The 13,942-nt window shown below is 52.3% G+C and overlaps 2 protein-coding genes and 1 long non-coding RNA gene across 5 annotated transcripts in view; 1 reads left to right on the top strand and 2 right to left on the bottom strand.

Annotated features, from left to right (window-relative positions):
* Positions 1-10,486, top strand: part of TESK2 (testis associated actin remodelling kinase 2) — a 144,001-nt gene extending 133,515 nt beyond the window's left edge. The window contains 7 exon segments of the mRNA XM_038558233.1: positions 6,755-6,837; positions 7,041-7,125; positions 7,366-7,449; positions 7,633-7,719; positions 8,428-8,545; positions 8,803-9,074; positions 9,076-10,486. Coding sequence (XP_038414161.1) covers positions 6,755-6,837; positions 7,041-7,125; positions 7,366-7,449; positions 7,633-7,719; positions 8,428-8,545; positions 8,803-9,074; positions 9,076-9,528 — 1,182 coding nt within the window. The 3' untranslated portion in view covers positions 9,529-10,486.
* On the bottom strand, positions 4,745-9,054 carry LOC119868487. The gene is made up of 3 exons (XR_005370285.1): positions 7,223-9,054; positions 6,098-6,760; positions 4,745-6,013 (listed from the first exon to the last, which is right to left on the bottom strand). It is a non-coding gene; the product is annotated as an uncharacterized LOC119868487 (long non-coding RNA).
* On the bottom strand, positions 10,385-13,864 carry TOE1 (target of EGR1, exonuclease). 3 transcript variants are annotated; one of them, XM_038558234.1, is made up of 8 exons: positions 13,728-13,864; positions 12,880-13,022; positions 12,752-12,792; positions 12,524-12,620; positions 12,241-12,399; positions 11,742-12,001; positions 11,390-11,549; positions 10,385-11,308 (listed from the first exon to the last, which is right to left on the bottom strand). In XM_038558234.1, the coding sequence occupies exons 1-8, from the start codon at positions 13,777-13,779 to the stop codon at positions 10,688-10,690; spliced, it is 1,533 nt and encodes a 510-aa protein (XP_038414162.1). In that variant the 5' UTR covers positions 13,780-13,864; the 3' UTR covers positions 10,385-10,687. The 3 variants fall into 3 exon arrangements, with proteins under 3 accessions (XP_038414162.1, XP_038414163.1, XP_038414164.1); XM_038558235.1 differs by lacking the exon at positions 13,728-13,864 and adding an exon at positions 13,177-13,441; XM_038558236.1 differs by lacking the exon at positions 12,880-13,022 and having other exon boundaries at positions 12,524-12,792; positions 13,728-13,853.
* Positions 13,865-13,942: the final 78 nt, after the last annotated feature.

Consider the following 13,942-nt stretch of genomic DNA (forward strand, 5'->3'; position numbering starts at 1 on the left):
ACAGAGCCTGCCAGGGCAGGGACTTCCTGGCCTTCTTTCAGAGAATGCAGTTGATAGCACAGAGGCCAAAACATCTGCTTGAGAACTTAGATTTTGAGTCCTAAATCCAGTTTGTCCCACTTCTCCAAATGACTTGAGGGCTCTTGGGACCATATTATGCCCAGTCTGTAAGGTAGGTTCTGTCCTTCACTTCACAGGAGCCATCAACCTGGGCTTCTCAGATCCGAGATGACAGGAGGGACTTACAGTAGTGAAACATGTTCGGGTGGGTAAGCAAGGGCAGAGAGAAGCAGATACTTTTTCCAAGTGATCCTGAGCCTTATAGTAGAGGCAAAAAGGATCCCTAATTTCCTATCAGAGTGACTCCTAAAAATAGTGTTGCCTTTGCAGGATTCACATGTCAATGGTCGCTGCAACGCTTTCAAGAGTGAAAAGTCAGGACACCTTGGTGGCTCAGCAGTTGAGCATCTGCCTTTGGCTCAGGGCGTGATCCCGGGGTCCCGGGATCAAGTCCTGAATTGGGCTCCCTGCATGGAGCCTGCTTCTCTAGGAGTATGGATTATGAATTGTTACCTCTATTCTTGGTTATTGGGTTTTGATTTTTCGTTTTTCATGGACTCCAAAGAGGCAACTCTGGTGATTGTACCAGAGTGAAAAGCTCATTCAGCTATGGTCTTTGGCTATACCACACATCTAGGGAGGGGGAAATGCCAATCTTCAGAGACTGAAGAGAGCATGAATTAGAGTTGAATGCTGGACAGATGTAGATATGAGTGTTAAGACACTGTAGTGTTTTTTTTTTTTTAAGATTTTATTTGTTTATTTGACAGAGAGCACAAGCAGGGAGAACAGGAGAGGGAGAATCAGGCTCCCTGAGCAGGGAGCCTGATGTGGGGCTCCATCCAGGACCCAGGCTCAGGACCTGAGCTGAAAGGAAGTGCTTAACTGACTGAGCCACCTAGATGCCCCTCTTTTTTGTTTGTTTTATAATGAGAACTATCAATAGCTTTTTGGAACCATTCATATTGTGCTATTAGAAAAAATAGTATGGGGGACACCTGGGTGGCTCAGCGGTTGAGCATCTGTCTTTGGCTCAGGGTGTGATCCCGGGATTCCAGGATCAAGTCCTGCATTAGGCTCCCCGTGAGGAGCCTGCTTCTCCCTCTGCCTATGTCTCTGCCTCTCTCTCTCTCATGAATGAATGAAGAAAGAAAGAAAACATAGTATGGCAGACATGGAAATTACTGGAACTCAGTCTTTACCATCGATGGGCTCTAGTTAGAGTCCAGAGTTAGTCTAGTTGGAGAGACAGTTATGTGAAGATTACTACATAAGAGCTGTGGTAAAGATATAGGATCACAGGGTGGGATAGATGGCAAGGGATGGGACACATTGCAGCAAACCAGATAATCTTTTAAGAGACTTAAACCATAGCAGCCTCTGGAGCATTTAGAAGGGGAGGGCATTTCAGTCTCTGATCTCATTGTGCTGTGAAAAGAACCTCTTAACCTTTCTTGAGATGTAGAATCAATACTTTTCTCTGATCCTAACTGGATTTACGGAGTGGATTGGTTGAGGGTGAGGGGAAAGAGCTAATGGCACATCGAAAGCCATTTTGTTGTTGTTGCAGAGATTCCTTTAGCTTGGAAGTAACATTAACAAATGAACTTGGCATTTCTCTACTCAGGTGGTTTTATTCAGTGCTAATAATACTGACTGTGCCGCTGTCCTAGGAGACCTAGGAACTGGTCTCAGGTGTCTACTCGGGCCCAGTTTTGAAGGATTTGTGTTGGCTTCCAGAAATGCATTCATGGCCACCCTTTTGAGTCTCTTGTCAGCTCAGTTCCCACAAGTGGAGAGTTGAATGTATGTTTAGTGTATGCCTTTAACACATGTGAAAAGAAGCCCAATTGTTTCAATTATCTACCCAACTTTCATATAACAAACTTTTGCTAAGCCCTTTCTGTGTGTGTCTGTGCAGGTTTGAGACACAGAGATGAATGGGATCATTCTGTCACTGAAGAGGCAAACACAGAAGTCTCCCTGCTATAGTGTGAAGAATTATAATAGGGCAGAGGACACAGAGGAATGAGAGCCAGGCAGCAGTAGTGCCTAGGCTCCTTTTTGAACCTGAAAATTAGGAACCTCTCACTTCAGGGAAGTCTGTTTGAGCCTCTGTTATGTCTGCTGCTTACTCTAGGCAAGGATTTTTTTTTTTTTTTTTTTTTTTTAAAGAAGGAGTGAGTAGGGGAGTGAGGGAGAGAGAGAGAATCTTAAGTAGGCTCCATGCCCAGCATGATGCCTGACTTGGGGCTTGATCTCAGAACCCTGAGATCATGACTCCAAAAGCAAGCTGGACACTTAACTGAGCCACCCAGGTGCCCCAAGTACACTTTTGAATAAAGCATTCTTCATCCTCTATGTAATGGACCTTGTACCCCACACAGCCTGAAAATTGGTCTGGCTTCTTCAGAACCCCAGTGGTCTGAGCTTCATATTTTGTACTCTGTAGCCACATAGTCTGTACTAGGGCCATGTCCAGGTTGGATGAGAAATGTAAGCCTTGTTCTAGATGCTTTTGGAATAGCCAGCATTTGAGCTAGTGACTGGGGTCCCAAATGCAGGGGTCTTGGTATTGCACACAGTGCTGCCTTTCCCCTGGGCCTGGCCCCTGCTGCTGTCATAAAACTACACTGCTCCTGCCATAGCTTTGCTGTCCCCAGGGGAAAGCTTTTCAGCCTCTTTCTGGAGAAGGCAGAGTCATGTGAGAACCCTTTAGAATTAGGAGACCTGGGACTTTACCACTTAGAGCTCTAAGTTTCATTTTTCTTCTCTTAAATGGAAAAATCTCAGATCTGCACACCTGACAATGTTGTTCTGAAGAACCATTGGGATTGTGTTTGTGAAGGATGTTTTGTAATTCTTAGGGTGCCATATAGATAGAAGTGGGCAATCTTTCTCTTACCCAGGGGGCTAGGAAGTATTCTCTGGGCCATCTCCCTCTTTTTATTTTTTTAATTTTTATTTATTTATGATAGTCACAGAGAGAGAGAGAGGCAGAGACACAGGCAGAGGGAGAAGCAGGCTCCATGCACTGGGAGCCCGACGTGGGATTCGATCCCGGGTCTCCAGGATCGCGCCCTGGGCCAAAGGCAGGCGCCAAACTGCTGCGCCACCCAGGGATCCCCCATCTCCCTCTTAAGACATCACCGCTTTCCTAAAGCTTATGGTCTATGGCCATCGGAGACACTATGCAAACACTTTCATACCATGTGGTAGATGCTAAGGTTACAGAGAGGACAATGCATAGGATGATTTTTAAAAAGGTATTTAACCCAACTGAGGGTTAAATATGAGCAGGCTTCTTGCAGGAGATGGTGGCTGAGCTGAATCTTGAAAATGGAATTCCACTTATTAGTAAGTTGTGTGTGTGCACGCACATGCATGTGCACATACTGGGGGTCTTGTGGGGGGGCTTTTAAATAGGGGAGTAACACAGATTTACATTTTACTAAGGTCATGCTGGCAGGAATGAGGAAGGTGGATTATGGAGATCAAGCCTGGACCAAGCCAGAGAGACCAGTTAGAAGAGCATTGTTATATTCAGGGGAAGAATGAGGAGGACCTAGACTAACGCAACGGTAGTGGGGATGAAGAGGGAGGGGCTGATTTGAAAAATATTTAGAAGCTAACTTAGTTGGAATTAAGAGTAAAAAATCTAGGGTGAATCCCAGGTTGCTAGCTTAGCAAACTGGGTGGAAAATGGCAATATCAGCTGACCTAGAAATACAGCTAGAGCTTTAGATTTTGAGGGGAAAAGGTTCATGTTTGTTCAGGTTTGCATGTATGGAGTTCCATATGGGTAATCCAGGAGATGTCCAGAAATGGACTGGATATGCAAATCTGAAGCTAGAGGAAAAAGGTCAGGTGTGAGGATATATATTTGGGAGGCATCAGCACAAATGGAGCCCGAGAGATGTAGGCCCAAGATAGAACCCTGAGAGCATCAGGTGGGGAGAGCCTGCAGAGTAGCCAGAGCTAGAGAAGGGAGTCTAGAACTGTAGTGTCACAGAAGCCAGGGGAGAAGAATCGAAAGGGAACAGGAATAGCCTCTAGCCTCTAATACCTGGTCTCTTAGCTCCAGGACCACAACTGATTATTTGCTGCATGCCCCAATTTTTTTTTTTTTTTTTTAGATTTTATTTATTTATCAGAGAGAGAGAGAGAGAGAGAGAGAACATGGACAGGGACAGAAGGAGAGGGAGAAGTAGATTCCCTCCTGAGTGGGGAGTCTGATGTGGGGCTCCATCCCAGGACCCTGGGATCATGACCTGAGCTGAAGGCAGATGCTTAACCCAGGTGCCCTGCAAGCCCAGTATTAATATGATTCCTGAATCACATATAAATGTGTTGAAAGAAGTAATCAGCAGTATTAACAGCAGAAAGCTCAAATATATAAGGACTAATTTTGTCTATTGAACTTAATGCCATAGAAGTCTTTGGTATCCTCTGTAAGAACTCTCAGCAGAAACCCATGAGGAGGGCAACCCTGGTGGCTCAGCAGTTTAGCGCTGCCTTCGGCCCAAAGTGTGATCCTGGAAACCCGGGATCGAATCCTGTATCAGGCTCCTTGCATGGAGCCTGCTTCTCCCAATGCCTGTATCTTTGCCTCCCCCCCCCACTGTGTCTCTTGTGAATAAATAAACAAAATCTTAAAAAAAAAAAAAAAAAAAAAAAAACCTCACGAGGAATGAGTGGGAGATAAGGAAGTAAAAACAGCCAAGTGTGGTCAGCCAAACCTCACTAGCCTAGACTCCATTAAGGGCAGGCTGGGAGTTTGTGGAAAATCCTACAGGGGCTAGTCTATCAGGGTCCCTCCCCATTTTCCTTGTCACCTCAGATACAGACTCCTAAGTTTGGCTCTTTGGGTTTGCAGTATCCCATCTTTGTCTTTGGCGCTGATGCCCAGCTGTTGGCTGTGAGAAACTACAAGAGGGGCAATGGTCACTCTCCAGATCAGAGGCAAACTGGGTAGCCTTGTCCCATACTGTGGGGCCGCGATCATCCCTGCCTTAGCCCTTTCTCAGCTGTTCAGAGAAACTCCTGGGAGGCCACTGACCCCTACATGGGTGGTTTGCAGTGAGCGGACAGATGCCTGTGAACATGAAGCTGGGCAGAAACTGTACAGCTTCAACAAGGCCAGTGCACTGTGGCCATGTTCTGGTCCTTATTTGCTCCTGGGCTGAATCGATACGGCTGTTTCTGGGGGCTAGAAAGCAAATAGTAAGTAGGACTTTAGACTGAGCCTTGGAGCCAGGGCCTGAGTTGTTGGTGAAAACGGAGGAGGGGAGAAAAATAGGCGACAGATCTGAGGTGCCAGGGCCTCAGAAGCCTGTGCGCTACAGCCTGGGCTTTGGCTTTTTAATAGGCCAGCTGGCCTAGGGCCCTCCTAGCCTTCAGGAGGTCCAGGGGTGCTGAGCCCGCACGGCTTGGTGGGAGGGCCAAAGCCAGGACAAGCACAAGGGCAGCCCTGCTTGGAAGGCAGGGATGGTGCGTGTCTACCTGGGACCCAGGGGAAGATGAAACCACGGGCTCCTTCCAGCCCAGGGAGAGCATAGCATGATCATGTCGAGGACAAAGGAAGGGAATGATTAGTACCTGAGGTGAAAGAAGCAGGAGATGACGTGGCATTGCCTTGGCAACTGCACGCCAAGTGTGGTGGGGAGGAGGGAGGGCAGGTTTTGGCCAGCCAGGGCTGGCTCAGAGATGTCCCTGAGCCAAGGATCCCTACTTTCTCCTGCATCTGGAGGAAGGGGGTGGACGGAGGTGTAGGGCTATTTTGAACGCAGTTTGGGGAGAGCTGGTTGCTGCCTTGTGTTTATTTGCGCGTCATTTGGATTCATCCTTTCCCTGGGAACTGCAGCATTTGTTTCGGGCGCACATCCTGAGTCCCCCTCGTGAGTTGAGGGCTGTAAGGAGGGAAGGCCTGAACCGGAACTGGCTCTCTGCTAGACTGTGGGAAGAAGTGGCAGAGAGGAGGTTTTAACCCCTGGGGAGAGAGAGAGGGCGGAGAGAGCAGAGTGGAAAGCTCACTTACCTTAAAACACATAAAATCTTCTGAAGTGAAAAGGACAGCTGGGAGAACGTTCCAAAGGAAGGGAACAGTATAAGCAAAGACAAAAGCTTGAAGGAGCTGTTCAGGCTCCAAGCTTGTCTACAAGTTTGGGTGGCGATGCGTGCATGGGACGGCAGGGGTGGGGTAGGTAGTTGGCTAGGGCCAAGTCATAGACTGTAACGGCAGAGAGGAAGCTGGCTGTGGTCCCGTGGGCAGTGAAGGGGCGAGGCAGGCCTGAGCGCTTCCTCTGCTTCAGGTCAGGCTGGCCTCTGGGTGTCTGCATTCTGAGGAGAGGACGGGAGGCGCTGGAGAGCCTGTCTCCCCCACTAGACTGTAAGCGCCAAGAGGACAAAGCTGTCTGTTCACAGAGGTACCTCTGGCACAGAGCCATGCTTAGGGTCATAGAAAGCCAAGATAGATAGTTGTTGAGGCACGAGTCTTCGGGCAGCCCCCCGAGATCCAGGCCTAGGCCATCTCACGTCGCTGACAGGGCCCCCAAGTCTGACCACTATGGTCAGCCTGAGAATGTGTTTCACCAAGGAGAGGCCAAGGTGCCCTATGGCAGGGAGGGGTGGTGGTAACCCTGTGGCGGGCTGGTCCCCCTTCTGAGCGCATTGTCTTCTTCTTTGGGACCCCTAGAACTGCCTGATAAAGAGGGATGAGAATGGTTACTCTGCAGTGGTAGCTGACTTTGGCCTGGCTGAGAAGATTCCTGACGTCAGGTGGGTAGCCCTCATAGGTACTGGGGTCACAGAAGGGACTGAAGTAAAGGGAAAACTCCAGCTTCCTGCCCAGAGGCCAGAACTTGGTCACTGCTCAATCTCAGCTCCCTAAATGTGGTCAGTGTTAGTGCCTGTCCTTCAGGGAGAATTCCCAGGGGTAAGCTCATTTTCCATATAATCTCCCCTCTACCCCCACCCCACAGCATGGGGAATGAGAAACTGGCCGTGGTGGGCTCACCCTTTTGGATGGCACCTGAGGTTCTCCGAGATGAGCCCTACAATGAAAAGGTGAGTCTGGGGACCCGGGGGCCTGGTTCTTTTAGAATCTACTCTTAGCCTAGCATGTCCAGGATCACCCTATATGTTCTGGGTGAGGATCTATGACCTGCTAAGAGCAGAGCTGGTACTTGGCATCTTCCCAGTAAGTGAACTGAATGAAACACAGAAGTAGGGCTCAGGCCTGGGCTGGTGGACTTGAGGGGCCTCTCACCCCAATGAGAAGGAAACTGAGGTCTCACTATCCACCAGGCCGACGTGTTCTCTTATGGTATCATCCTCTGTGAGATCATCGCCCGCATCCAGGCTGATCCAGACTATCTTCCCCGCACAGAGGTGAGCTGCAGGCAGAGGGGGCAGTGCCACTGGATGGGGCTGGTTTTGAAGCTATGGAACTGGGGTGGAGTTGCTGGAACTGTCTGTGTGGTTACTTCTTAGCCTCTCCCAAGCAGGCCAGTATGGGTTGGGGGGATTACGGACCAGTCTGCCATGTTCCCTCCCTCCATTGCGCATCCACAGAACTTCGGGCTAGACTATGACGCTTTCCAGCATATGGTGGGAGACTGTCCCCCGGACTTTCTGCAGCTCACCTTCAACTGCTGTAATGTGAGTGTCTCCCTCCCCTCCTCCCAGCTTTGGTCAGGGGCTGACAGAACCCTTTTCATCTGGCTAGGACTGCAGGGACAGGCTGCTAATTAATTAGCTTCAAGAGGAGCCTCATTTTCACTGATGAATGGCGGTGCCCACACCCCTCCTCCAGCCTGACAGACTGTCCGGAGCCCTGGACCAAGAAAAGGAAAACTGCTCTGTATTACACAGTCCTCAGCCTGCAGGGTAGACTCCCCGCCTCTTGGATACTGATAGAGCTCTGGTCAGATTTCAGTTGGACTTTGGGTCCAGCTGGTCTTAAGGCCCATGGGAAGAGCTTTTGTTAGCCTTCATTTTATACAGCTCTGGGGCTGGACCTACCTGTTACGACCAAGAGGTAGCTGGGCTTTGTCCAGGAAGCTCCCAGAAACGTGAGCAATGGAACACAAGCAGAGAACAAACCAGTGTAAGGGTACCCATTTGGATGGTTCTGTGCCCATCAAGGGTGTAAGACACATACAGAAAGGGTGCTGATGGGGAAAGGTATGAGACAATAGCATCTTCCCTGACCTCAGCTCTGGGAATCACCCTCATGAGCTGGGACCTTCAGAAAAGATCTCTTAGCTGCGTATCTGAGTCTTAAAAGATGCCAGAAACAGACTCAAATGCCATCCTTGGGATGGAAGATAAAAGGGCAGGGCTAATGGCTGGTGTGGATAACCACAGATGGACCCCAAACTGCGCCCAACCTTCGCGGAGATTGGGAAGACCCTGGAGGAAATTCTGAGCCATCTACAGGAAGAAGAGCTGCAGACAGACAGGAAGCTGCAGCCCACAGCTAAGGGTAAGAAATCAGACCAGAGTGTTCCACCTGCCCCAAGGGAGGGAATGAGGATGTAGAACCTTCCTCTCTAGGGCTCACTGCAGGATCCCGTGTCCAGAAGAAGATGGGAAAAGTAGTGGACTTGGCATATTATGACTTGGCATATCGCCTCCCTTTAAGTTTGTTTTTTTCATTAGTACAACACTTTGTGGCACAAGGTGCTGCTTCTGTTTGTTAGGACGACTACCGTAATCCTGATTTGACTGCTTGTTTCTCAGGACTCTTGGAGAAAGGACCTGGGGTGAAGCGACTGAGCACACTGGATGACAAAATACCTCCCAAGTCTCCACGCCCAAGACGTACTATCTGGTTATCCCGAAGCCAGTCTGACATCTTCTCCCGTAAGCCCTTGCGTACAGTGAATGTCTTGGACCCATACTACCGGCCACAACAAGGTGGTGCTGCCCATACCCCCAAAGTCAACCCTTTCAGTGCTCGCCAGGACCTCAAGGGTGGCAAGATCAAGTTCTTTGACCTGCCCAGCAAGTCAGGTCATCTCCCTGGTATTTGACCTGGACGCACCAGGGCCGGGAACTCTGCCCGTGGCTGACTGGCAGGAGCCCCTGGCCCCACCTGCTCGTGGGTGGCGTTCTTTGCCCGGTTCACCAGAGTTCTTACATCAAGAGGCCTGTCCATTTGTGGGCCGAGAAGAATCACTATCTGATGGGCCCCCACCACGCCTCAATAGTCTCAAGTACAGAGTGAGAGAGATCCCACCATTCCGAGCATCTGCCCTACCAACTGCTCTAGCCCATGAAGCCATGGACTGCTCCAGTCCCCAGGAAGAAAATGGTTTCGGGCCCAGGCCCCGGGGTGCCAGTCCATGCCTTGCAGGTACCTCTGAGGAAATGGAGGTAGAAGAAGAAAGACCAAGAGGCTTGGCTCCAGTCCCCTTCTGTGTCTCAGGCATGGGCCTGAAAACCCAGGGAGAACACGATGGGTGAGGGGGGTTAGTCCCCAGCTCACCTGGGAGTGGACCTTCAGTTGAAGCCACAGGGCTCCCCTGGCACACAGCCTGGACTCTTCCCTGCGGCCTCAGAGCAGGCAGGCTAAGCTACACCAGGCTCAATCTGGGGGCTCCAAGTGCCCAATGGCTGTGTGTGAGAGGGGAGGCAATGGTGGAAGGCGTTCCTAGTTAGGGCCAACAGCCGATATCAAGCTTCTGGAAGCTAGCAAGGAGCTCTGGCTCCCACTGGACTCCCAGTGCACCTCCCAGACAGGACCAGAGGACTCTTAGTTCTAGCTTGAGCTGGCAGGCAGCTAATACCCCAGGTTCTTCTCCCACCCCAGGTCTGTCTTTTGCCCTTTCCTGGGTCATATAAGCTTCTGGATGGGAAGCTATCCTTGGAGCTAATCAGGAAGCCATAAAGGGCATGGCTATTTCTCAGACCTGAAGACCGGGGAGCTTCTTGCCAGTATGTTTAAGACACTTGAATAATTGCTGTTTGCACTTACTGCACGGCCAGACCACAGCACTACATTTCTATGCAAGGGTGAGGCAGCGTGGTGGTCATGGCTCCTAGCTAACCTATTCAGAGATCTTTTCCAGTCAATTAATCTATTTTCATATTTATGAAGGAGTCTTAATGTTCTGCCCCATAAGACTTTCAGCCTTGTGGTTGGGAGTGGGGCTGGTTTTGTAGGCCTCAGGGTCTGCTCTATGTACTTGTCAACATGTGATACACCCAGTTGGTTAAACGGTTTATCCGTGGACTGATTTTCTTCCCCTCTTGCTGTGGCTGGAGCTACGGGAACAGTCTGTCCTTACAGAGCCGCAATAAGAAATAACCAAAGATGAAGCTGGTCAAATATTTTCATAACTTGTTTCTGTTGATTTTTTGGTAATACTTTTTCCTAAGACACTTTCAGATTTAAAAATAAATAAAGTCTGTGTTACAGGTGCTGGCCAGCCTCCTTGTGTATACCCTGGTTCCTCAGCCTCTAGGGGAATGGGAAGGTCCACAAGTGGTGCAGCAGTGTCTCTGCCAGGACTGCCCCCCTCTGTGGAAGGTGGGAGTAGGACATTCACAGCCTAGAGGGACCCAGACACCTCTGTTCCACTCAGTTCTCCTCCCAGGCCTTGAGTCCTAGGCAGAAGCTAGGTCAGCTGCTGCCCCAAGCCAGCTTCATCTTCTGGTTGTGGGCTTTGGAGGAACGGGAAAACTGGCTCTTGGCCACCGTGAGGGGGACAGCTTTGCCACTCAGGTACACCTTATTGTGGCATTCAGGTAGCCAGGGTCCAGAGCTACAGGGCTGGGGTCCCTGGCTCACTCCCACATAGGCCATCACGTAACCTGTCATAAAGGCATCAAAACCTGCCCGATGCAATCCGTCCCCAGGCACTGGGTGAGGATTGGCTTGACTCTCTGGTGCTTCTGAGGTAGCCGTATCAGCTGTTTCCAGCCCTGCAGCTCTAATGCCCATCTCCAAGTCATTTTTGTGCCCTTGCTCCAAGCCAGGCTGGCTCCTACTCTCATCCTCAGCCACCTCCTGCTCAATTTCTTCAGCCTTGAGGCCATCCCCACAGACCTGCTTCACGGGAGGACCATCCTCATTCTCCTCAGAGGTCTGTTTCCCGGGCAGGCCCAACAAAGCCCTCCGCCTTTTTTCCCTACGTCGCCGCCGTCGCCGCTTGTCCTCCACCACAGCCTCATCAGTATCAATGATGAGGTCAATATCATGGGACCGAGGACACTGTGGTCCCAGGGGACACCAACCATAGGCCTAGAGGCAGGAAAGAGGCTGAGAGAGGGGTTCCAGGCATCAGAACATCCCCTCCCCCAAGAAATGGGTGGGTGCTCTCACCGAAAAGTTGTCACAGACACTGGTGGAATGAGGACGGTGGGTTGCAGGGGGCATGCAGCAGCGGTAGTCAATGTGAGCCCTCATGCTAGGAGGATAGCTACAGAACTCCAGGCTGAGGTGTGGGCTGCCGGCTGCCCGCTGCTTCCCGTTTTCCCGCTCACTGAAATAGCGGAAGAAGGTATTGGTCCACTAGCATATAAACTCCATAAGGGTTTTGGTCAGTTTTGCTCACTGCTGAATCCTCAGCACCTAAAACAGTGCCTGGCACGCAGTAGGCACTCAGTAAATACCTTAGGTCCATAAAGCAGGCTTGTCCCAGCCCCCGCCCCCACCCCCTCAACCAGTTCCTCACCATTTCCGGAAAGCATACTCTAGATAGGAGGCCACGAAGCGCGCATGAAACTCAGCAGCGTATTTGGTGTCATAAATGCCGGCTGGGAACATTTCACACAGGTCAGCAGTGAAGGTTCCCAAGCTCTCGGGCAGGTGTGCGTAAAAGTTCTGGTACAGGAACACCAAGTCTATGAGGCCGTTGTGCAGCACCAGGGGCCGGCGGGCCCGGATCAGCTCCAGGAACAGCGTCCTGACTGACTGGCTCTGGCTCTCATTGCCCTGGGTGGAAGGAAAGGGGTCAGCGGAAGGGCAGTCCTGGGGGAGCCTCTTCTCGGGGCCCTTCTCCCTGGCTCCCCTACCTGGAAAGCTCTCCCTCCCTGCTCTACCCAGGGCCGGTCTCCCATGGGTCACGCTGGTTTCCCCAGCCCCCTAGGGACTTCCCATACTTCGCAGGCGCCCGGCCTAGGGCAAGAGGGGGTGAAGTCACAGAAGGGGCAGGCTCAAGGCTGGAGACCTACCTTGTCATTGCCCTTGTGGTAAGGGATCCCCTGAGCGTACTGGCGGTTGAAGTTGAAGCCATGCTGTACTAAGAACTGCACAGACTTTGGCTCTATCACATACTCCTCCATGCACAGCAGGGTCAAATTGAACACCTGAGCCAGGTAGGAGTGTTCGCCCTGAGAGAAAAAGGATCCGCTACCTCAGGATTTGGGATAAAAACACCCCTAGCCTGACGCTCCCCAGGACCTCAACCCTCCTCCCCTCAGCCACAGCAGGGACAGGAACGAGAGCAGCCTGTACCTTGTCTGGCTGCTGCTTGAAGCAGGCGAGGCCCAGGGAGAGAACAGAACGGGTTCTGGCAGCATGACACACGGACTTGTAACGTTCCTCGATGCACCTTGGGGTTGGGTTTAGGGGTGGCTGTGGCTGGAAGTCAGCCCTCAAACCCCCCAGGCCTGGGACCGCTACTCCAGGGACGAGGTCTGCCCCTCCTGCCAAGGCTGGCACTAAGGTCAGGCGTATACTTACTGGTTCAGCAAACTCTTCCTGTCCCCAAGCCCACTCAGTTCCTATGAGCACGTGAAGGGAGAGTCTGCGTTAGGTTCCTGGCGCCAGCCCTTTCCCAACTACCCGCTGTCCCCATCCCCACCCCTCACCGTGTCCACAGCCACAAAGCTAGCGGTCTTTAGGGCCAGCAGGAGCGATGGCCACATCTCCTTGAAGTTGTCACTCTGCACATCCACCACGGGGACCTGGACTACTGGCTCCTCCCCAGACTTGGTGCTCTTGCCCACACCACCTGAGGGCAAGGAGAGCGACGGGTGTGGAGGCTCAGGAGGGGCCCGGGGGAACAGACACCAAGCAGGCCATGGCCGGGACTGGGACGCTCGGGGGGAGTTTCGCTGAGGCCAGAGATGGCAACTCTGCCCTCCGAGCCTTTGTGTCCCACAGACCTCGGAATGAGCCGTGCACTGAATCTGGGGAGACAGAGGGCGCCTGCATCTTCCCGAGGCTTATGTGAAGCTTTGGGAAGAGGACTTCTCCCCTCAGCCTCACAATCTTTAGAAGAGGAAGGCCGGACTAGACGATCCGTGAGGTGGTTTTCCCACATCCCGCGGGAAACCTTTCGCAGGGCTTGAGGAGTGCGACTCTAACACCCCACACAGCTCCACAGTACTGTTCCCACAGCGCCCCAGTTCCTCGCACCCAGGCTCCCAATTCGTCCCACTGGCTCCGGCCCCCGACCCCCACCCGCTCCACTTAACACAACCGCGGGCTCTATAGACTACACCTCCCGACACGCCCCTGCCGGCCCGGCTCCGCTCCCACCACACCAGGCTTTCGCCGCGGAGGCGCGGTGGCCACCGGGAATTGTAGTCTCCTCGTGGCTGGTTCAGAAGGAACGCGCCAGTCCCTCTGAACGTGGAGGTCGGTTTCTAGAGCCAAGAGCCCGAGGCCTTCCCTTCTCCGGGCGCACGGGGGCTTAAGGCGGGAAGCCACTCACCGTCAGGGACTGCTGGGGCCGAGGCCGCAGCACCGTCGCCGTCGGCGGCCATGACACGGCGCGCCGCTCGCCGAGCAGCCGGGGGTACGCGGCACTTCCGCCTCCGCTCTCCGCGCGGCTCCCGCGGTCGGGCAGGGACTGGGCGGGGTCTCGCCCTCGGACGCTCGGACTTCCGCTCGCACCTCCCGGGGCGGTGCGGAGGAGGCGGGGCGGCG

Source organism: Canis lupus, chromosome 15 (genome assembly GCF_011100685.1).
Source record: "Canis lupus familiaris isolate Mischka breed German Shepherd chromosome 15, alternate assembly UU_Cfam_GSD_1.0, whole genome shotgun sequence".
Taxonomy (NCBI): Eukaryota; Metazoa; Chordata; class Mammalia; order Carnivora; family Canidae; genus Canis; species Canis lupus.

Bases quoted from the DNA above. Each gene is read 5' to 3' on its own strand.
- TOE1 (XM_038558234.1), bottom strand. From the start codon at position 13,779: ATGGCCGCCGACGGCGACGGTGCTGCGGCCTCGGCCCCAGCAGTCCCT. The intron at 13,023-13,727 runs GTGAGTGGCTTC...CCTTGCCCTCAG, and splicing joins GGCCCCAGCAGTCCCTGACG to GTGGTGTGGGCAAGAGCACC. The intron at 12,002-12,240 runs GTAGGTCTCCAG...CCTTCCACCCAG, and splicing joins ACCACAAGGGCAATGACAAG to GGCAATGAGAGCCAGAGCCA.